This window comes from Neomonachus schauinslandi, chromosome 12 (assembly GCF_002201575.2).
Source record: "Neomonachus schauinslandi chromosome 12, ASM220157v2, whole genome shotgun sequence".
NCBI lineage: Eukaryota > Metazoa > Chordata > Mammalia > Carnivora > Phocidae > Neomonachus > Neomonachus schauinslandi.
Genome location: NC_058414.1, coordinates 23890763 through 23914959, shown reverse-complemented (window position 1 = coordinate 23914959; position 24197 = coordinate 23890763). Strand labels below are relative to the sequence as shown.

Here is a 24197-nt window from a genome sequence, read left to right as displayed (position 1 = left end):
CCCTAACCTGTACTAATGTTAATTTAAAATGACAGAATTTTAGATTTCTATTTAAAAATATTTCCTCTAGATTAATGGTACATTGGAACACATCTGAAAATTACATGTCAATAGCAAAATATAACCTGGATCAAAGATTACAGAGCTGACAGAAGTAACATTTAAGAAAAATAAGCATTAGACTATTATGGGAACTAACTTTACTTTCAGTCACTATGTAGATAACCAGATACCGGAAATGCATAGTTAAGCATATAGGATTGAAATGAGATTAACTCTCAGTCTTTTCTTATTTTGGGGGTCCATCCCTGCTGCTTGAGTGAGCGTAACTTCCCTTTTATTATATAAACAGAAGAGCTAGAGAAAAAGAAAGAGCCTGAACTTTTAAATAATTCACGCATTAGCAAGAATTACTCAAGAATTAAAAATTCTTGGCAACATCTCCAGCCCTTCATATTTCACGCATAATTTTCAACAGTGGTTCTACTTGCCATCTCTTCATCTTCAGCTAGAACCAGGTCATAGTCACTCAGCGCCACACAGAAGATGATGGCGGTCACTCCTTCGAAGCAATGAATCCATTTCTTCCGCTCAGATCTCTGTCCTCCCACATCAAACATTCTGTAAGAGAAATAGTGTTTGACATCACATTAAATGTTCAAAAGCTCTGAGGGGTTCTATACTATCATCAAAAAAGCTCCAAATTGCAGGGGGATGTGGGATGGGAAGAAAGGAGAACATTATAGGAGGAAAATGATGTCACAAATTGGTTTTCGCAAAGGGGAAATAAGTTTGGTTTTTAAAAATTTTTGATTGAAAACAAAGCCCAAAATACCCTCAAAAAAACAACACATTCATTAACATATGAGAACAGTTAGATCAGATACAAATGAGTGGACTGCACTCTGAGTAAACACTGAGAAGTCACAGGAAGCAGCCAGGCAATGCGGAGATAATAGAGTATATTCAATTTGCCAAAGTCACAGAACATTAGAGCCAGAGGACATGGTCCCCTCTTCCCACTACAAAATGTTTCCTGTCCCTCAGAGGCAACAAGTAGGACTCTGACATAGAGAAGAAACCTTATTCCAGGTAAGAAAAAGCTGAGCAAGAAGTGGTATTTACATGGGGAACATAGGTTGTGTAAATTAAAAAGTAAAACCACGGTATAGAAACAAAAGAAAGAGATGAAATAGGAGATCAAAGGGTTAAGACTACTGAATAGTCTTAAAATTTAGAGTGGGAAAAAAAAAAAAAACCGTTCTACCATATACCATAGTAGACCACTGTAGCTTAGTGCAGGGTAGTAACACAAACAGTATAAAGACAATGACCTTTTCATCTTTTCCTTATAAGAGTTTATTAAGTTAAGCAAAAGTTGAAATCCACATAGATTGTTATGCAACCTAGAAATAACCACTTATATAATGGAAACACGATGCAAACTGGTACAATCTAAAAGGCTCCATTTATCTCGATGGCACACTAATTAAAATAGTCCCTATTTAATTCTCAGGCAAAAAGAATTTCCCTGCAGAGTAGTACTGGCCTATAAAACAAATCTGAGTTCATCAACTAATATTGTTACTTTTATCATCATTTAAGTGCCCTTCATTCCATTGGGTTAGTTAATGAATTGTTAAGTATGCTATATCACAAAAGGATTCTACCACACAATAAATTAAAATGGGTAGGACACAAAAAAGGGAGCTTGTGATAAAGATCAAATAAGAACAAAATAAAAACTTAAAATGATTACCGATCTGTTAAACTGCCAAGGAACACAACTGGAAAATAAGCTTACCAAAATGACTTTACTTTAGATAACTTCTCTGATCAAATGGCACATATATCCCAACCACTCAATATAAAGTAACAACCAAACCCATTCCAACCCACAATTTCCTTCTGTGATGGTGAGTTTTATGTGCCAATTTGGCTAAGCAGTTATTTAGTCAAACACTAACGCAGGTGCTGCTGTGAAGGTATTTTACTGCTGTAGTTAGCATCTCTCATCAGTCGTCTTTCAGTGAAGAAGCTTATCCCTGATGTGGGCAGACTTCACCCATCCAATCAGTTGGAAGGCCTTAAGAACAGAACAGGTCTCCCAGAGGGAAAAGAATTCTACCTCAAGAATGCAGCATCAGTTCCTGTCCGAGCCTGCAGTCCTGCCCTACAAGCCTGCACTCACCAGCCCCCATGGTCATAGAAGTCAAGTCCTTGGAACGGATAAGCGTGACTGATAGGAAATTTTAGCACCCCCAGTGGGGTGCTACTGTCACAAATACCTAAAAAGGTGAAACAGCTGTAGAATTGGGTAAGAGGTGGAGGCTGGAAGAATCTTGAGTTACTCAACAGAAATAGCCCAGATTGCTTTGAAAAGATGGTTGATTAGAAATACAGACATAGGGGCGCCTGGGTGGCTCAGGTGTTGAGCGTCTGCCTTTGGCTCGGGTCATAATCTCGGGCTCCTGGGATCGAGCCCCGTGTCGGGCTCCCTGCTCAGCAGGAAGCCTCCTTCTCCCTCTCCCACTCCCCCTGCTTGTGTTCCATCTCTGTCAAATAAAATCTTCAAAAAAAAATTTTTTTAAAGAAATACAGATATAGAAGGTAATAATTTTGGAGATACTTAGGAGTGAAAAGGATGGTGGGATCCTCTCCTATCTTAGAGGATATATGTATCATCATGAACGCGATGTTGGGAGATACATGAATGTTAAAGATGTTTTTGATGAGTTCTCAGAAGGAATTGAGAAAACATGTTCCTGGACACTGGAGAAAAGGCAATTCCTGTTGTAAAGTCACAAAATCTTTGCTAGACTATGCTCTAAGACTGGGTGTTAAGAGATGAACTTGAATATTAGTTGAGGAAATTTCCAAGCAAAGTGTGCAGGGTATGGTTTTGTTTCTCCTTGTTGCTATAGTAAAATAGAAGAGGAAGGAAGGAGAAACTGAGGAAGGAGCCATTAGGCCAAGAGGAACCAGGGAAGAAGGCCAAGTGACAAAGGCCAAGGAACACCGAGGATTTCCAACCACTACCGGAAGCAGAAAGAAGCAAGAGAGGATTCTTCCCTAGAGCCTTCAGAAGGAGCACAGTCCTGTTGACATGCTGATTTCAAATTTCTAGTCTCCAAATTTCTGTTGTTTCATGCCACCTAGCTTGTGGAAATTTGTTATAGCAGCCCTAGGAAATGAATATATCCCCCCTACCTTGCTTTATTTTTCACTATAGTGATTATTACCTCCTCATAATTACAGTTATTTCATCACTCCTCCCTCCTTCCCAACAATGTAGAGACAAAGACTTTGTCGTACTTCATAAATATTCGTTGAATGAATGAACTATGTCTACAGAGTATTTTAAAACACCTTCAAGGAATAATAGACGAGCTTTCCTAAGTTCAAGATCTAGGTCTTCTAGTTATGCTGTAGGAATGTTGCATATAAGAGAGCTTTAACTTGATAATCAAGTAATTTACAGAAGAAATCTCTAATTTAGAAATGAATGAAGGTCATTCATATATTTGTCATAAGCAAAGAACCTTTCATCTAAACCAGTACTTCTCAAATGTTAGTATAAACCAGAATCACCAGGTGGATAAAGGTGATGCTGCTGATCTGGGGACCACACTTTAGCATCAGTGGTCTAATTCATTAGCCAAGGAGAAAAAATGACTAAAATCTGATGTTACAAATGACTGTGAATAAGGCATTATTCCTTTTTCACACATACATTAGAATTATCTTCAAATCCTGAACTATTTTGTTTTAAATTAACCAAAAAGAACAAAATTATAATACGTTCTCTTTCATATGAACAGATGAGACTTTTTTCTAGCATCAAATAGGGGAATGAATTTGAGTTTTCTTAGATTTCTTTTTTTAGGGGGAGAGGGGAAAGTACTGAAGATTCTGAGATGTTCTGACATTCTCAGGCTGTCATCTAACACTTCCGGGACCAAGACTGGTACAAAGCTAGCTGACCATATAGGCCTATCAACCTTATAAATATACTCCAAAACCCATTTCATATTTATAGTACTATAGAAAAGGAAGACACATTTGTCTTATAATTTATAATAGAAGGGATGCTTTAATTCTATATTTGGCAAAAATATTAGAGTAAAATTGTTGATTCCTTAAAGCAAAATAATCCACGTAGACACTTTCCACAAATGCCTAGTCACAGAAGTAATAATATACATTCTTAAATTATAATGCTTTATTGCCTCATTTCGAATTTAATTCCAATTATACCAAAACTAAGCGAAACTGAAATTTTACATCAGCTGTTAAAATGAAACAATGAATTACAATACAAAACACGCAAAATGATAAACACATTCGAGAGTTCCCAGTAGAATTATTCTAAGCATATTTCTGCCCTCATTCTTCTGAGGCTCATTTAACATATAAAAAGCAAAGTCAGAACCATATGCTAGCAATGATAGTAATTTAACAGAACTCAAATCCAAAATAAGATAAAGTTTATCTCAAGTTCCTGACAAACCTATGTTTAAGGCAGCAAGTGAAAACAGTAACTAAACACATCCTGTGAAATTCTACCTCACCCAAGGAGACTAAAGATAAATGGACTTCCTGGGAACATCATGCTGAGAGCCAGCTTTACTGAATCCCAGCACTTGTGTGATGATGAAATGACCATTCTGAGAAACCGAGGCTAGAAGTGAAGAGTATGCTCTGGAAAGTGAATGTTTGAGGTGAATCTAACCAAGACTGAAAGTGAATTTTGTACAGATTGCTTAAAGTGCCGAATGACTGAATGTACACTCCCGCCCCCCCACCGCCCCCCGCTGACAGAGCTCTGCCCTCTTCATTTCCCTTAGAGGCAATAACCTCATTTATGTTTACACTTCTGACAATGGGCAAGACTGTAGTGCTCTCTGCTAAGAACTTTAACCAAATGGCCCCTTTACCTACTAGGGAACCTAACTCAAGAATTTGCACTTGTTAACCCTCAACTCCATGCATTTTCTCCTCAGACTACAGAACAAAGCCATTATTTGAACAATTTAAGTTTGCTTTTTAAAAATAAGGCATTTAAAACAGTAAAAAAGCAAAACAAAAAAAAAATCAGAATCTAAGTTAAAAAAAAAAAACTTGGAACCCTCATTTTGAGAGTGAGTTTCCTTAGATAAATAGGACAATAGTTCCCAGATCAGACATACCAGACTATTTAAATATTAATGTTTTACTATTCCCGACTTTGGTCATTTAATACCCTAAAAATAATAAACAGATTAAAAGAAAGTAAATGATTTTGGTTAAGAGCTATTGCCAGAAGCCAAAAACGTCCACTGACAGATTAAAAACTGGTGAAAACAGAAAAGAATTAAAAGCAGATGAAAAACACGACCATGTATTAAAGTACAAAGTTACATGGTCAGATAAAGTAATTATGATCTATAATTCTGTTTTTAAAAAGCAGGGCCATGTTTGGGGGCGTTTTTGGAGGGAAGCTGCCATGGAAAATTAAAATTCAATTGCAGTTTTCTGGAAAATTCAATTACATGAACCACTGAATATGGGACAAAATGATAGTAACAAATGTATTTAAAATACTTATGGAAGGGGCGCCTGGGTGGCTCGGTCGTTAAGCGTCTGCCTTCGGCTCAGGTCATGATCCCAGGGTCCTGGGATCGAGCCCCGCATCGGGCTCCCTGCTCAGCGGAGAGCCTGCTTCTCCCTCTCCCACTCCCCCTGCTTGTGCTCTCTCTCTCGCTGTGTCTCTCTCTGTCAAATAAATAAATAAAATCTTTAAAAAAAAAAAAAATACTTATGGAAGGGGGGCGCCTGGGTAGCTCAGTCAGTTAAGCTTCCGAGCCTTGATTTCAGCTCAGGTTATGATTTCAGGGTCGTGAGATCAAGCCCTATAACGATTTTCTCTCTCCCTCTCCCACCCCGTCACATGCACCCATGCTCACTTGCGTGTGCTCTCTCTAAAAAAATAAAATACTTATGGAAGGAATCATAAGTACAGTTGCATGTATGTAACTGTACTTCCCACAACTTATAACAGTTAGCTTCTTTATGAATATTTTTAATCTTTGACTAGGAATCTTTAGATGCTTTCAGGAATTCTGCTTTATTATTACTGTTTCAGAGCATTAAATTGAAGCAAAGTCCAAAAGTTTTTCTCATACTTTAAAACAAAAAAGAGGAACATAGGTCTGTAAATTAATGTTTCACTGAACTTCTTTGTCCAGTGTCATGCCACCTAGCTTGTGGAAATTTGTTATAGCAGCCCTAGGAAATGAATATATCCCCCCTACCTTGCTTTATTTTTCACTATAGTGATTATTACCTCCTCATAATTACAGTTATGAGTCTAGTGCATTATGAAATGAGTGTATTGGACAAAACGAGCTCCAAGATCCCCTGCATTTCTAAAGCCTATATACAATTCAGTGCTTCTCTGCTCAAACCTCAGTAATTTAATATTTAGTACACACTCTAAATTAAATGACATTTTTCATCATGAAAAAGTGCAAACATGTTTGCATGAATAAAAATTTTCAGGAAAATTTTTAAAAAGGTACCCTTCATTTTTAATATTTCCATAAAATAAGCATAATCAGTAAAATTCTTTTTTTTACCTAAAAATATATAGCAACACTTTCTCCAAATATACAATATCAGAGCAATATTTTCCATTTAGAAATAAAAGCCAAAAACTATTTTTATTTAAATCACTTTAAAAAATATAGACAAGAGATTTGCATGGCCATTTTTTCTTAATAAATATATAAATATTCCTAAGAATGTTTCTTGTCCTCTTCCAAAATATTCTTTGTCCGATCACCTAAGAAAAGTGTTTTGTAATTTCTAGCTCAGTTTTTAAAAACTTTTATTAATTCTACCTTTCTTTACTAAACAAGGTGTTTTATACCTAAATTTGTTAAGTGATATGCTTTGAAGCTACTCACTTAAAATGAAGATCTTTGAAAGTAAAATGGGTTTCAACAATTCCTGTCGTTTTCACTCTGGTTCTGAGAACATCCTGTTGAGTTGGGATATAATTTGGTTGTGCTATTCTGTCCAAGTCATTCAAATAGCTGAGGAAATAAACAAAACAATATGCTAATAGTTAATATAGCCATTAACGATCATCTACATCAAGGATTAAAACATTCTGATGCATGCAATATTCCAAATTATTGGAAATTTTTACATTTCTCTGTAATGATGTAATAATACAACCAATTTAAGTTTGTATGTTATACAATTTCCACTGAAATGAAAATGTTTATACTTCTCCAGCCACAAAGCTCTTTTAACATTTTCTAGGTATTGTGTACTTTGCTTCCTCAGGACACAAATTAGTAATTCCCCTTGTTGGAAACAGAATAACTTCTTAAAAACCACACACAACCAACTGTACACTAGGAGTTTGTTTCTTGAAATTCTTTATCATACTTTTTTAAGGTAGCACTGTGTTTATTTTCCAGACATTACTCTTGCTGAGGATTTAGAAAGTCTTAAGTTTTTGAGAAAGCAATGAGTAAACCTCTAGCCAAAGGCCGAATTCAATGCTGTTCCTTTTTAATCAGATTTAAGTCACACACAGGGGAAACACTACACATGCTCTTTTACGGCCTCTTCCTAGCTCCCTAAATCAATATTCACGTTTTACTTCTCACTGATTTTAGTTACCCACCCATTCAATACTCCCTGCCAATGATGCCAAATACGTTGTGCTATTAAAATGTAGTGGTGTCATTTTATATAGTAAATGATGTTACAGAAAGTCCAGGTATGGAGAGATGAATGTGAACTTGAGTGGTTAAAGAAGCATTCATGGATGGTGAGGAGTATAAATAGAAACCTGAACGATGGGACAGAAAAAACAGTGCCCTCCACATCAGGGGAAGTAGTCAAATAGTATGGAGGCAGGAAGAGTCACACCTTGTTTCTCAGAAAGCAAGGCCCCCAGGAGGTGGTGCATACATTCAAGTGAGCAGTCTGGAATTGATCCTAAGGTCAGCTGAGCGTGGGGAGCATCCCTACGGTGTTTTCTGATACTAGAGGGGAGTGGTCAAAGATAATTTAGAAGATATACATCTATGTTTATTACAGAGAGGCACCAACTACTACAACTTTGGTATTATCCTCTGAAACTCTTCCTTAGCCGTTTAGAACAGGTCTTGCAAACAAAAGGAGCTCAATAAATATTTGATTTGTGGAGATGGAGCTGAAAAGCTATCCAAACACTGAATTAGGAATCAAAAGTGTTTTTAGATAGTTAAGTATATGTATGTGATACTGATACTAGAATACATAGAGGATAGCTTGAGTTATCCGTATTGTATTTATTGAACTTAAAAATATTATCTTATTATTGCACTGGTGATAATCCCCCAGTACTTTAATCGGTGTTTTAATTCCACATATATAATGTTATACATTATTGTAAGAAAATCTGATTTAATAAATAAACAGGTCATGGCAAGATTTTACTAACTGTTCCTCTGAAGTAGTGTGTTACTCTTATTTAAAATGTGCTTTGAGGGCGCCTGGGTGGCTCAGTCGTTAAGCGTCTGCCTCCGGCTCAGGTCATGGTCCCAGGGTCCTGGGATCGAGCCCCGCATTGGGTCCCTGCTCAGCTGGAGGCCTGCTTCTCCCTCTCCCACTCCCCCCTGCTTGTGTTCTCTCTCGCTCGCTGTGCCTCTCTGCCAAATAAATAAAATCTTTAAAAGAAAAATATTTAAAATGTGCTTTGATTACTCAGATGCATTTCTTTGCTTAAAACTGCTACAGTTCTAATAGTCTCTAAAATTAATGCACATTTATATTTCAACAAGACAAGAAAAACAGGCATTGTGAAAAACTCCAATTGTTTTAAATGATCACAAATTTAAAGTAAATAGGTGGTTAGATAGTCCTAACAGGCAGCTTGGCAGCATCCCCCCATCTCCAGTCAAAAAACTCAGAAATCAAGATGCACTGTGACGTGACCACTATGGAGAAACAGATTTCTAGGACTTCCTTCATTCTTGAAAAATGGCTCCACTATCGCCATCTTAAGGTCAGAACTGCTAGTAATGAAATACTGGGGAGCCCAAATGACGGACTTTTCTCAGTGCATACCCAAACACGTGAGCACAGGAAACAAGCCCTGGTCATTAGACTGCAGTGGTCCGGGAGGTCCCACCATATGAGAAAACTGACTTCAACCGATTATTCCTGAGCAGCACCCCTTATTTACTGAAAAAGCTCCCCTTGCTGGGCTCAGCTCAGAGCAATCTTCTCAACATAACAGTGATTCCCATTTAGATCTTTCTGCAGGTGCTGGTGGTGCCAAAGCATATAATATGGTCTAAGAGTTGTGTTCTTTTTTTTTTTTAAATTCTTATGTTAATCCCCATACATTACATCATTAGTTTTAGATGAAGTGTTCCATGATTCATTGTTTGTGCATAACACCCAGTGCTCCATGAAGAACGTGCCCTCCTTAATACCCATCACCGGGCTAACCCATCCCCCCACCCCCCTCCCCTCCAGCAACTCTCAGCTTGTTTCCTATGATTAAGAGTCTCTTATGGTTTGTCTCCCTTTCTGGTTTGGTCTTGTTTTATTTTTTCCTCTCTTCCCCTGTGATCCTCCATTTTTTTTTTTTTAATTTTATTATGTTATGTTAATCCCCATACATTACATCATTAGTTTTAGATGAAGTGTTCCATGATTCATTGTTTGTGCATAACACCCAGTGCTCCATGCAGAATGTGCCCTCCTCAATACCCACCACCAGGCTAACCCATCCTCCCACCCCCCTCCCCTCTAGAACCCTGTTTGTTTTTCAGAGTCCATCGTCTCTCATGGTTCGTCTACCCCTCCGATTTCCCCCGCTTCATTAAGAGTTGTGTTCTTGCTGTAAATAATTTTCTGTAAAGTATGGTTTATTCATTCACTCATTATTAAGTGAGGGCATAGCAAATGACAACTGTGTGTCAGGCAATGGAGAAAGAACACAGGGTGAGAACAGGCCTGACTGAATTTACAGTGTAGTGGCACAGACGGAAAACAATCATTTCAACGTAAATATAAACCGAATCACCTCAAAATGTACATCTGTGAGCGCTCTGAAATATTTTGTATTTTAAGTATATAAAACAGGGAGGTTAAAGACATAATCTGTGAGTCAAGAAGAAATATCCTAAGAAAGGATGATACCAGTTGGAGAGGGGAGCTATAAACTCAGGAACATGTTACATACACATACATAAAATACAAATGAAATAATATATAGGGTTTATATAGTTGTAAAGCATTAAAAATACAGATTAGGAAATAAACAGAGCAAAATAAAAATTGGTATGGGTTACAGAGTAAGGTGTATTACTTCCTCCCGCACGTGAAATCACTCACATGACACGTACTGGGTACTCTGCTGTGTAACCCATGACATGCTGCGTGATAATCAGGAAGAGCCATCCCCCATCTGTCTATTGTTCACTGTGGTGAAGTGTGTGTATTTACCTAGATCTTATTAATAATTCTATCTTACCCTCACTTGTGTCCCTGAACGCCAATAGCTCGGTCAAGAAAATGAATAACGTGGAAAGTAAAATGCGTGCAGAGCACATATTTTAAGACCAATTAATGCCACTTCTATCTGGCACTTTTGAGTATGTGTGCCAAATTATGGAAACAAATACTTGATTTCTTTTAACTGTAGCTAGATCACTAAGCAGAAAGCTCCCTGACCAGGTTTTATCACAACTTGATTTATGAGCTTTCGGTGGCCACCACCTCGAAAATCAGGGCAGATTTTTCTTACAAAATACTGTTCTTAGCTATCTGTAAACAAGGTCTGATGCAACAGGGCACATAAAATTGACAATTTTCAAGCTTAGAGCTATTTTACTCAGTGAGAAAACATCTTGGGATCACCACACACCCCTTCAAAAGGGGTACAGCTCATGCAAGGCGCCTGTCACTGGACAAGTAACTCTTCTCAGGCCCTTAATTAGCATAATGAAAAGAATCACATCAGTTACCCTCCCCTTGGGCTAGTCCCAGGCAAACTAGAGATACACCCAAATTCAGAGTGAACTTTGCAAAGTTCCAATTTCTTGGAAATAGCTGCCAACAGTCCATTCTGCATGTTTCAGTTACATAAGCATGAGTCTCTTGAGACACTTCTGGACACAAAGGAAATAGCAGTAATGTTATCTACAAATTCATAAGAAACAGAAAAGTTTTCAAATACTGTCACCTGAATATCCTGAGTTTTACAAGAATGTGTCAGCCAATTCTGCAATAACACTGCCTTGGAGGTATATTTGACTTACATGTAATTATTCATGATAGTTTAGTTCTGAAGTTATGATTACTTACTATGCTGCAGAATCATTAAGCTGGTACTCTCGGGATCTGTTGAAACAGGCTTGTACACCACTATCTTTCCACAATCTCTTTATAACTCCAGCAAGTTCCGCAGTCATAAAACCTTCTTCAGCAGCTCCAGCAAGCACAAAGAGTTGGCGGGCATCATCCTGAACATTCAAAGACCGTTTTTTTGTTGTTGTTGTTGTTTTGTTGTAAGTAAAAAGGGAGACATTACAGATGAAAAGTACAAAGGGAGGCATTACAGATTACAAAAAGTGCAGTGGTGAATTTCCTTTGTTTTTCATTGGGGTCATGACTTTTATTTCTCTAAAGCACCACTTACAAAAACTGGCTTGATCCAAAGAGCATAATCTTACATCATGAGTCTATGTTTTGCAATATTAGTAATAGCTGTCAAGGCACTAGGAAACTGGAAGAATGACTTACACCTACAGTTCATGAGGGGACACATTAACCAACTATTCACTATCACTGACAGTTTGTTGTGCACTGATAATGATCAGTTTTGGAAACAGAAAAAGAGTGTGTGCCTTACCCCTCCTACCCAAAATGTTTCTGAGAGGCACACTAACACCATTAGAGATTATTTTAAGATAGAATCTCATTAGGGGCGCCTGGGTGGCTCAGTCGTTAAGCGTCTGCCTTCGGCTCAGGTCATGATCCCAGGGTCCTGGGATCGAGCCCCACATCGGGCTCCCTGCTCGGCGGGAAGCCTGCTTCTCCCTCTCCCACTCCCCCTGCTTGTGTTCCCTCTCTCGCTGTGTCTCTCTGTCAAATAAATAAATAAAATCTTTAAAAAAAAAAAAAAAGAATCTCATTAAATGTTGGCTTTCTGATATTCTCTATAGAAAAAAAGAAATTCAGAAAAGGGAGAAATCAACGTGGAAATAAGAAAAAACAGTTTCACAGAATGATCTGAAATTTTCAGGAGACCTTGAAGTGTGTATACATTAAAATCAACGGGCCAGGAGGTGGGGGCAGGTGTTTGTTAATGCAGGCATAGGAAACAAAACACAGCTATGAAGGAGAGATACTCACGATGCATATTGAAGACAGCATGAAAAATATTTTAAATGAAGGAATACAGTTAATTAAATTATCCTTAAGTTTTGAGACTACAAATAGTCATTCTGATCCAGAGGTAATCAACCACATTAGGTTAGGGCTGTCCAAAGGAAATATAACATGAGACACTGATACAATTCTAAATTTTCTAATAACCATATTTTTTTAAAAAAGGTAAAATTAGGGGCGCCTGGGTGGCTCAGTTGGTTAAGCGACTGCCTTCGGCTCAGGTCATGATCCTGGAGTCCCGGGATCGAGTCCTGCATCGGGCTCCCTGCTCGGCAGGGAGTCTGCTTCTCCCTCTGACCCTCCTCCCCTCATGCTCTCTGTCTCTCATTCTCTCTGTCTCAAATAAATAAATAAAATCTTTAAAAAAAAAAAAGGTAAAATTAATATAACAAGATATTTTAACCTATACATAAAATATTTCAACATGTAACCAAGATAAAATTATTGAGATAGTTATTTTTATTCATATTTAGTCTTCAAAACCTGGCGTTTATTTTATACAGATAGCACATCTCAATTCAGGTTAGACACATTTTCAATACTCAATAACTGTATGTGGGGAGTAGCTACAGTGCTGGATTACGCAACTAAATTTCCAGGTAAAAACAGTTAATCCAAAAATAGGGGAGATGTGAAGTTGCTAACTTCACAGAGATTTTCTGTACCCTGAGACTTGTAGCTTTATGTTAACTGGGTGGACAATCCCTAATTTTTCTCAAGGGGCATTTTCCTGAAGTATTATAGTAAATGTTTATAAAGTGATGGCACATATGATGATAAGGTACACAGTAGAGAAGCATGTGGTGACAGAGGAGAGCAAAGAGTACTAGCTGACAGTATAAATTCATTCTGCTGCCAATTTGTGAAACTTTTTTTTTTTTTCCCCAGATAGAACCCATACTGAAAAATAATTAAGTAACTCAGCATGGGAACATATTATTCAAGCATATGTTTCCCTTTTTAGTAAATCACAAGATAAATACATGCAAGCAAGTGACACATGTACAACAGCCTCAATAAAAAAACCAACATAACATAGTTTCAAGTCATTCTTAGCACCACTTACCTAATTACAGTAAAAATTTGCTTTTTCAAATAATTACCTTATATGAGAAATTTCTAAATTTGGTCATTTTTATTAATTAAACATCAAACATAATTTTCTCTGTCCACTTCAGAAAAGTACTTTTCACTTAGTTTTCATGAGCCTTCCTTATGATATATTTATTAAATTTCAATACAATTTCTTGATAGAAAACACTAATGTCCTTTAGTATGGGTCATAAGAGCACACTCTCTTCAATCTTTCTAGGAAGCAGCCTGAAGAAAAGACATGAGAAACTTTGGAAGTATATTTATAAACTATACGCTCTCTGTCGCATTCAAAAATTTATCTTCTAGGGGGTATAGCTCAGTGGTAGAACATTTTGCTGCAAAAATTTATCTTCTTCACAAAATGTAAAAATAGTCTCTTTTCCTTGAAAAGCTAATTAGAATATTCACTTCCATGTCATTAGCAGGACATTCAGATGTCTGCAGATGAGCTTTAAGGTAATAAATTAAAGCAGCAAAGTACCTTAGTAATTATTCTACCTAAATTTGTGTTTTGTATAAAAAGACCCTGGGGCACAGAAAAGTTAAGCAACTCATTTAAAATTTCACAGTGAACTGGTCACCCAATCACACATACCAGCAAGCAATTAGCAAGCAGCCATTGCCCAAGACAAATGTTAAAATTGCAGAATGATAGCAATGATCCCACCGAGCCATGGAATGAGGTCTTTTCAAAATTTATATAAAATAATGTTACTTAAGAACATTTAGGGGCACCTGGGTGGCTCAGTTGGTTAAGCGACTACCTTCAGCTCAGGTCATGATCCCAGGGTCCTGGGATCAAGCCCCGCATCGGGCTCCCTGCTCCATGGGAGGCCTGCTTTTCCCTCTCCCGCTCCCCCCGCTTGTGTTCCCTCTCTCGCTGTCTTTCTCTGTTCCATTAAATAAATAAAATCTTAAAAAAAAAAAAAAAGAACATTTAGAAAGCTGAACATGAGTGTACCAAAACAGCGTGACATAGGGTAGGAAAAAAAAAAAATTGGGATTACTAGAGAAAAGACTGAAGTTTAATCAGAAGGGACACAGGTTAGTAAAGCGGCATGGGTAGATAGGCAGTCTTTTGTGTTGTTGAGAGAAATGCTGTTTGCCAGGCAATTTCTGAGTGGCAAGGAAAAATCCCTGGATGTAGCCACGTTAGTATGTTTACAAGCTACTAAGAATGAAAAGAAAATCAGATAGTGGAGAGAATGTAAGCTCCAGGTCACATAACTGTGTGCTCTGGGAACTCAGAAAGGAGTTATGAAATGCTTGTGTGTCAAGAGACACGTCACAGGGCCTCTTTTCCCACTGATGGTCAGGGACCACTTGGCATGCTGTATGTAGCGACAGCACATCTTATTCGAAGCCACTTCATGAGAATTAGGAAGAGTCCTCCTGGGCTGGGGAAGGGAAGATGGAGGGACCCTGACAGCTGTCTTCTGACATATTAAGGACCATTAAAGGAAAGAGTAGGTTTCATTATTAGGCATAAAGCCTTTATGAATTCTTAAGGCAAAAGACAGCAGATTTCAATTCTGTAAGAACACTTTTTAACAGTCAAAGCCATCCAAAGAAAATGGGGGAGGGGGTGAGGGGGAGTGAGAGACTGAAATTTTTAAGCAAAGATTAGATGATTATTTATGGTAATACAGCAGACAGAATTCATGAATGAGATTAGGGGCTTAAACAGAAAACATCAGGAAGTGCTCTAAAACAGAGACTAAATAATATGATACAGGAGTCTTAAAAATAGTGCAACTCTAAATTTTTGGCCACAAGGATGATATACTGAGGTCATGATTGATACATATATAGGAATCTTTTGTTCCAGTGACTTAGCGGATTTTTTTCATTAATAACATTAGTCAACAATAGTGAATACCGCATATGAGAACTACTCATATATTTAATCTACCACATTTCTATAGGATATAATCACCCCCAAAATTTAAGACAACTATACCACTTTTATCAAAGTTAGTATATCTTTAAGGAAATCCTGAGAATAATGGAGTCACCACACCACTCCATGGCTCATGGTGCCAATCCCAGACATTTCAAGAACTGCTTTGGGGGCACCTGGGTGACTCAATCGGTTAAGGGGCCGACTCTTGGTTTCGGCTCAGGTCATGATCTCAGGGTGGTGAGATCAAGCCCTGCATGGGTCTCCACGCTCAGTGGGGAGTCTACCTGAGAGCTCCCTCTCCCCTTGCCCCTCCCCCTACTCTCACTCATGCTCTCAAAAAATAAAGATCTTAAAAAAAAAAAAAACTGCTTTAAGAAATACACAAATGTAAAACATTTTTCCCTCTCGAAACACAAATGTAATCAAACTTAGAATGACTGAGGCAAAGAAACAGGAAGTCATTTTTTTTTCCCCATAGCACTGCTTAACAGGGTGGGGGGGGAGCCTAAAAATAAAATAATCTAAGTTAATTTTAACTAAATTGCAGAGAGCAAAATTTCACTAAATTGCAGTGAGCATGAGCTTCTCTATATCAAGAAAGGAGATTACAATAAATGTTGGACAAATATAACTTTTATACATATATTTATGAATCTTACATCTATTTTTTATTTTCAAGTTAATAAAATAAAAAATGTTTTAGTGTTTTTTTGGATGGACAATACAACTTTGTTGTCAAAAGAGATATAAAAATATGTGCTACCTAATATATGAATTGAGGGAAATAGAAAAATACTGTGGAGAGACACATATTACATTGCAAATGAAGGTCAATTCCACTTTGCCACATACATAAATCAATATTCCTTAGAATCAAAAATAATATAATCCTGTAACAACCTCTTAGTTCTCAAACATAAGCCAGAATACAAAACCAATTCAAAAATGCATCTGAAAAAATAACAGGTAGAAATAAACCAGGAACATTTTGACAAGGATATTGGGGAAGGAGAGCTAAAATTCTCAGATATTCAAAGCCTAAGTATGTAGGACATTCTGGTATTAAAGCAGATCAACAGGGGAAAAAACCCAAATCTGAACTTATTATATGATAAAAGTGGCAAGGTAAATTAATAGGAAAGGATATGATTACTTAAAAAAAAACTCTAATAGATAATTAGATAGCCATCTGAAGACAAAAAAAGAAATAATGTAGGTCTCAACCCCATGCATAAAACAAAGTTTTGCAGTGATTAAAGAATAATGTTAAAATTCACTCTCCTAAAAAACATTTAAAATGAGTATTTAATAAATCTTTGATTATCTAAATTTAAACATAACGTAAGAAATAACAGAACAAGATTTAAAAAACCAAAACCGTAAGATTAAAGGCAATAAGCAAAATGTGAGAGAACATTTCTATTGGACATTATGTACAAACAAGCAAATAGATCATCAAAACACTAAGACTCCAAGAGGTAAATGAATAAGGCAGAAAATAGGCCATTGACACAGAGAAAGAAAAGTATAGTTAATAGAGATAGAAAACTGTGCAATTTACCAAAAATTGAAAATGCAAATTGAGATAAGATTTACTAATAAATTAGGCAATATTTTTTAACACAAAGACTTCTAAATTTTGGTTACTCAGAGTGCTAAGAAAAGGCGCTCTAACTATGGACTCTGAGGAACAAACTGAGGGTTCTAGAGGGGAGGGGGGTGGGGGGATGGGTTCGCCTGGTGATGGGTATTAAAGAGGGCATGTTCTGCATGGAGCACTGGGTGTTATACGCAAACAATGAATCATGGAACACTACATCAAAAACTAATGATGTAATGTATGGTGATGAACGTAACATAATAAAATAAAATTTAAAAAAAAGGCACTCTAGTAAACGGGACAGGAAGGTAAACTGATACAACTTTTCTCAAAGGCAATCTGGCAATGCAGGCACAGAGAGACAGAGCTAACTAATGAAATAAACTACAAAATTAGAGAAACAGAAAAGCGGCCATTATGTAGGAGCACGCTGAGGCTTGGGGGAGAAAGGGTGCTCATTCCAGTCAATTCAAGGCAAGGTTTTCTGCTCCTTATATCTTAAATTATTCCAAGTAAGTGCTTCTTAAATTATATGTGACAAAGGACCAGTCCTGTGTTTTATTTTCTTTTATTTCCAAACTATTTCAGAACTATTACTATTAGAAAAATAAAATTTATGCCACATAAAATATAAACCCATTTTCTTAAACTATCAAAGTTAACATATAAATGACTCTGCCAATTGCTACAAATCTAAGTGCTTACCGTAACTGCAAAATTCATCTTGTGCGCATGCTTGTGGACACAGATCCATGAAGCACACTTTGAGCAGTGCTGTTTTAAATGATGCAGTGACCAAGAAATGCTAACAGGCCCCTCCATAATGCTCCCCTAACTTCACATTATTAAAAACAATAATTTATCATCCAGACTGAGTACACTCATTCTGAGAGTTGGAAAGGATATTCAGCATGAAATTTGATTGCTCTATGCCATCCTTGAAAACAACTTTGTTTCCTCTGATTTTAAATAATTAATGTATAATCTGCTTTGCAAATCTGGAAACTGCCAAATATGAAGTACTCCACAGCAAATTAGTTACCATCTCTAAAAATTTTACATCTTTTTAGTCAATTCTTATCAAATTAACCTACATACTAAGGTGTAATTCCAGTCAAGATATCAACAGATTTTTTTTGTTTGTTTTGTTTCATCTGGGATGTGGGGCATTAAGTTGATTCTCAAGTTCACCTGGAAGAGAAATGCATAATCGCCTTCACACTTTGGTAAAAGAACAAGGGGATAAGTGCTCTTACACTACCAAATACCAATTAACCCTATGAGGCAATAGGAACTAAAATAAATTGATTCTGACAAGAATAACAGTAATATAATAATTATAAATGGCAACAACAGTAGCAACAAACATTTACTGAGCATCTATTATGACCAAGGCATGTGATAAATGCTCGATGTTTATTATGTCCTTATTCCTCACAACCCTCCCAGGTAAATGTTGTTATTTCCATATTATTATTTTTTAAAAGATTTTTTATTTATTTATTAGAGAGAGAGGGAGAGAGATCACGAGCAGGGGGGAGGGGTAGAGGGAGAAGCAGACTCCCTGCAGCAGGGAGTCCGATGCAGGACTCGATCCCAGGACCCCCAGGATCATGACCTGAGCCGAAGACAGATGCTTAACCGACTGAGCCACCCAGGTGTCCATTTCCATATTATTATAATGAAAGAAACTTATAAAGGTTAAGTTATTAATAAGTGACTGACTTGGGAAAAAAATACATCAATGGGGGGAAAAAATGGGAGTTCAGAAACACATCCAATTTGATGCTAAAGGCAGCATTTTCAAGTCACTGAGGAATGGAGTATTTAATAAATGGCTGTAAGGCAAGGGATGATCAGTTAAAATACTTAGGTCCCACCTACCAAGAGACACAAATAACATTTCCAGGTGGGTGAAGTGATAAATCTAAAGAATAAAACTATAGACATTCTAGAAAAGAGTGGTTTTAAAAATAATTGTAAGTCGAAGAAAATCTAAGATACACAGAAGTCAGAATTGACTGCAAAAAAAAAGAGTTCTAAAACAACATAACTACTATTTCAAAAAAGTAAAAGAAATATATTGAGCAAAAATATTTGCAAAATTTAAAGAAGGGTTAATATGCTTTATATTTAAAGAGAATCAATGTGAAAAGAACAAGTAATTTAACAGAATTGAGTGAAAAACACTAAGAGGAATTCACAGAAGAAATACAGAAAGACAAAGATTTCCCATCTCACTAATAATCAGGAAAATAAAAAACGAAAAAAAGGAAAACAATATTTTTCAGGCATGAGATATTAAAAATTAAAGTGCTGATAATATCTAAGTTGGCGAGACTCTGGTAAACACTGATGCACGGTTGTTAGAAAAGATTATTCATGTCGCTTTCTTTCTGAAAGCACATCTGCGGTTCCTATCAAAATTAAATATCTGGTTATCCTCCGATTCAGGGATAATATTTCCAAGACTTGGTACTTTAGAAATAGAAATATATTCACTGCCTTTGAATATACTGTTTCTTATTTATGGAATGCTTTTTCCTTGTTTTTGTCTAGAAAATTCTTACACGTTTCAATATCCAGCTCCCATGTCCCTTCCTCATGTCCAGGTCCTGTGTAGTTCACCTTTGTTATTTCTTAGCACAATTCCAAAAGCCTCCAAGTATTTTAAGGCTTCAGCAGAGGCAAGGCAACACAAGAAGACATGGGGCAGACCAACTGAAAGCAATGTGAGAGCACGGAGACATCTGTGAGAAGGAGTTAGTAACAATGGCTAAAGCAAACAGAAGGAAGAGTCTGAAGGTAGGAGGCAACAGTTACTAGGCTACAGCTAGATAGTCTAAGAGTGACTCAAACTAGCACTAAGTGAAACAAGGAGGAGAAAAGAAGTCCCACATGTAGATTTCAAAGCATCAGAAAACCAGTAAAAATAAGTAAAAATTTTTAAGAAGTCTATGGCGACAGAGCAATTATTCCCCGTCAATTCTGTCATTTGGTCCTTGAGAGAAAAACAGGAAATAAAAAGACTCCACAAAATACTGCTTGCACTGACCCTTCAATTGCCTCGGAAAATGGGAGGCTACAAAACCAATCTAATAATCACATATAACATCTAAATGCAGAATGGCATATATGTGATGGGATGAACGATTTAAATCACCGTAACTGGAACTGGCATAAAGTACAATCTGTATCAATTCCTTCTCCTTAAGGGTGGTAGTCCACTGTAAGATTAAAAGCTCAGAAAGCATTTGTTGAATGAATCAATGATAAATGAATCAATTAAAGATAAAAAAAATTACACGAACGGTAGATAAGGCAAAAATGTCTGAATATGTTCAAATCTTATTCCAGAGAAGATGATTCAGAAGAATGTAATGAATCATTATGAAAAATAATCTTGAAATCTGCTTGAACATTTCAATTCATTATACTAAGTTTTATTTTTTGTTTAAAAGAAAAAGCTTAGTGAATTAATATGGACCAATAACTGATAAAGAAATGTTAGAGTAACTTATCAAAAAAAAAGGTTTATTTTTAATTTCCCCAAAATATCTTTTCTCATAATGCTTTCATTCATTTTTTTCCTCTTAAGCACAAATTGAGCCTCAAAGTTAAAAAAAAAAAAAGAAATTCTATCAGACACTATGAAGACAAAAAGGAAAAGTTACAGTCTCAATACAAAAATCCTCATAGTATTAGCAGGGAGATAGCGAGTGTGTGCGCACACATGCACACACACACATATATATACCGAATGCATAAAATCCAAGGGACTATAAAAAGCAGTGGTAGTAATAGTAATAACACACCTACTCTGTACAAAAAAATCAAAATTTAAGCTAGAGTTTCAGTTAAAGGTTTGTGGAAGGGTTAAGAAGTTTTATATCAGTTATTAAAAATAAATCAGTGAAGAAAAAAATACACACAAATAATAAAACTTAAACAGATTAAGCAAGCAAAACAGGGGTGGGGTGAAAGGAAGGAAAAAAGTGTCCTATGGACTAGACCAAGGAAGCTGTGATCAAATCCAAAATGAGTTATTGGGCCAAATACGAAGTGCCAGCCTGGCGCTCCGTTCCCACTAACCATACGGCAATCCTTCTGTCATGTCCTGGGTTCCAGTTTTTTTACTGATCAAATAAAGGGGGGTCGAACTAGCTTTTCTCCTAAGGTCGCCACCCCTTTAGCTCCAAAATCCTGATACAGGTTTTCTAACAGCCAGTATTTTCCTATTCGAAAGACAGGCAAGATTTTATACTGTTTTAATTATATGAAATTAGATTGCTTTTTAGGCTGGGCATAAATACAAATAATTAGATCATTTCAGCATTCCAAATTATGAAAACAAATACTGAAGAGTCAGCTTGAAACTCAGGAGTAACTACAAGAAGTCCTTATGGAGATACAGGAGTACCCAGTTACACAGAAAATATTGCAATGGTTACTGAGTTGTCCAAATCATCTGATGGATGAGGAAAAAATTCTAGGTATAAAGAGAAGATGACACAATCCTGTGCATTCTTAGGTCATCACTTCTAAAGCTTCTGACTCACTTCACTCACTGACATCCTTTTGACTTCTTCTATAAAATGCTCTTGAGACAGTGGATAAATCTTAGGTTACATAGTATGGTATTATCATGTAAGTCATTCTTGCTCCTCATCAGGCCTGTTCTAATGAATTTAAGAACTCACCGCCCGAGCTGAGTCACCGAAGTCGATCTTCAACCTCCCCATGGCCCTGATGATAGCAATGATTGACTGGATGGTGTTACTGTAGACCACTGCTTTGTACTGCTTACATTCTTCCTCTGAATAACCAGCTTCGTGTATAATTCTAATGAGACAAAAGGAAAAAAAAAAAGCAAAAAACACTTACTTCCTTTGATGGAAGTATACAGTTAAATATAAGAAACAAATTTAATGTTTTCAATCTACTTACTTCATTTGCTTCACAATTGTACTTTTCCCAGATTCACCAGCACCTAAAAAAAAAAGTAAGATAAAGGATTCTAACTTCATCACTTATGCATATCCAACCCCCAACACAGGCACACTCATGAGTGTGTGCACACACATGCACACACACACACATTTTCTTTGTCTTACAGCTAAATTTTGTTTTATATCAAAACAATCTTTTTTTAAAGGATTAATTTTTTTTAAAGATTTTATTTATTTATTTGAGAGAGAGTGAGTGAGAAAGAGAGCGCACACAAGCAGGAGCAGAGGGAGAGGGAGCAGCAGACTCCCCACTGAGCAGGGAGCCCGATGTGGGGCTCGATCCCAGGGCCCTGAGATTACGACCTGAGCCCAAGGCAGATGCTTAACCGACTGAGCCACCCAGGCACCCCCCTTTTTTAAAGGATTTATTGAGAGAGAGAGAAAGATAGAGTGTGGGGGGGGGGCACAAGGACAGAATCCTCAAGCAGAATCCCCACTGAGTGCAGAGCCTGACAGGGGGCTAGATCCCACAACCCATGAGATCATGACCTGAGCCAAAACCAAGAGCCAGACGCCCAACCGACTAAGCCACCCAGGTGGCCCTATATCAAAACAATCTTTAATGGTTTCCAAACATATAGAAAAATTGTCAAAAATAAGTCCCATCTGTTTATTACTTCATGATACTTAAATTCAATAAACTTAACTGAAAAAAATGCTTTTAATTATTGTATTCTCTAAACCATTAAAAAATTCGATCTTCTATAACTTAAAGCACTACAAATTAGTTTTATTCAAAATTTTGCTCCATCTTGGGGAAGATGTTCTGTTTGGTCAGTCATCCTAATTTTACCCTTTGCTGCTTCTTTTTTTTTTTTTTTTAAAGACTTTATTTATTTGAGAGAGAGAGAATGAGAGACAGAGAGCACGAGAGGGAAGAGGGCAGAGGGAGAAGCAGACCCCCTGCTGAGCAGGGAGCCCGATGTGGGACTCGATCCTGGGACTCCAGGATCATGACCTGAGCCGAAGGCAGTCGCTTAACCAACTGAGCCACCCAGGCGCTCCACCTTTGCTGCTTCTTAAGAATGAAGTAGAGGGCAGTGGTACCAAGAAGCCATATAACAAATAACTGAATATATGTTACAACAGCTGTGACTCATGCAATGTATGTTCAACCACCATCATTACACATCTGACACATAGCCGACATAACCTGCTAGCACTGGGGATGCAGTGGTATGCAGGACAGAAATGTCTCCCCCATGTTCTTCTAGCCTCCCTGTCACCCAAGTCATAAACCCATTTTCAGAACACTCCTTCACTTTCTACATATGCAAGTATGTAGGACCTTCACAAGATCCCTAGCATTATGCCATCATAACATAAAAATATTACTAATCAAATGGCCCTTTATAAAGGTAGAGCCCTCCTATTCTTTACATTTAACAGTAGCTGATATCTTCACATCACATTATATCAATTACTTGTCAGGCTCCTTCCAATTGCTAGACACAGAGAATATCTGAACATAGGACACAAAACAAAGAAAGTATGACAAGTCTATCATTTGCCTTCATGTTGTCTTTGGCCAGGGCTACATATCATAGAGGTATTTATCACGGTTTCAGAGATACAACTAGGATTTTTGTTATCTGGGTCCCATATTCCCATTTTCCCAGGGCCCTTCCTACAGCGCTGTGTGATCCAGCATTACTGAATAATTTACAGTTCCAAGAACACCTACTGTGATCACACTACAAATCTTCAAACATACTGTTTCCCCTGCCAAAACTTAATTTACTCTGCTCCTTCTTGCCACCCTGGTTATCCTCCATCAACCATAAACTTACCCTCTTCATCAACTACCTTTTCCTGATCCACTTCCCCAGGGATCCCTGCCATGCCTCACTTTGCACATGTTTCTATGAATATTTCTTGAATTCTCAGCAACTAACTTGTGCTAGACACACAGTCAACCAGAAATGTACTTGAATTTATTTAAACTACATGTGCCTGTTACAATTAAATAGCAAACTCTGGGCTTTGTTCCCTTCACCCCATCCCCTCTAGCCACACACACACACGCACACACACGCATGCACACACACTCCAAAATCACAGAGGCATCTGAGAACAGACCATAGTTAAATGGCCTATTTGAAAATCCTGGGGCAGGGGGCGGGGGGGAGCTGCTTAAATTTTACTT

The 24197-nt window shown here is 37.2% G+C and overlaps 1 protein-coding gene across 2 annotated transcripts in view; it reads right to left on the bottom strand.

Annotated features, from left to right (window-relative positions):
* The window catches only part of GNAI1 (G protein subunit alpha i1), a 95035-nt gene that overhangs the window by 9187 nt on the left and 61651 nt on the right, over positions 1 to 24197 (bottom strand). Inside the window, exons 2-6 of one of the 2 annotated variants that reach the window (XM_044919933.1) lie at positions 21990 to 22032; positions 21743 to 21884; positions 11359 to 11516; positions 6948 to 7076; positions 477 to 621 (exon numbers count right to left, since the gene is read on the bottom strand). In XM_044919933.1, coding sequence (XP_044775868.1) covers positions 477 to 621; positions 6948 to 7076; positions 11359 to 11516; positions 21743 to 21884; positions 21990 to 22032 — 617 coding nt within the window. The remainder of the gene's footprint in view (positions 1 to 476; positions 622 to 6947; positions 7077 to 11358; positions 11517 to 21742; positions 21885 to 21989; positions 22033 to 24197) is intronic. The other variant, XM_021689577.2, reaches the window with a different exon arrangement.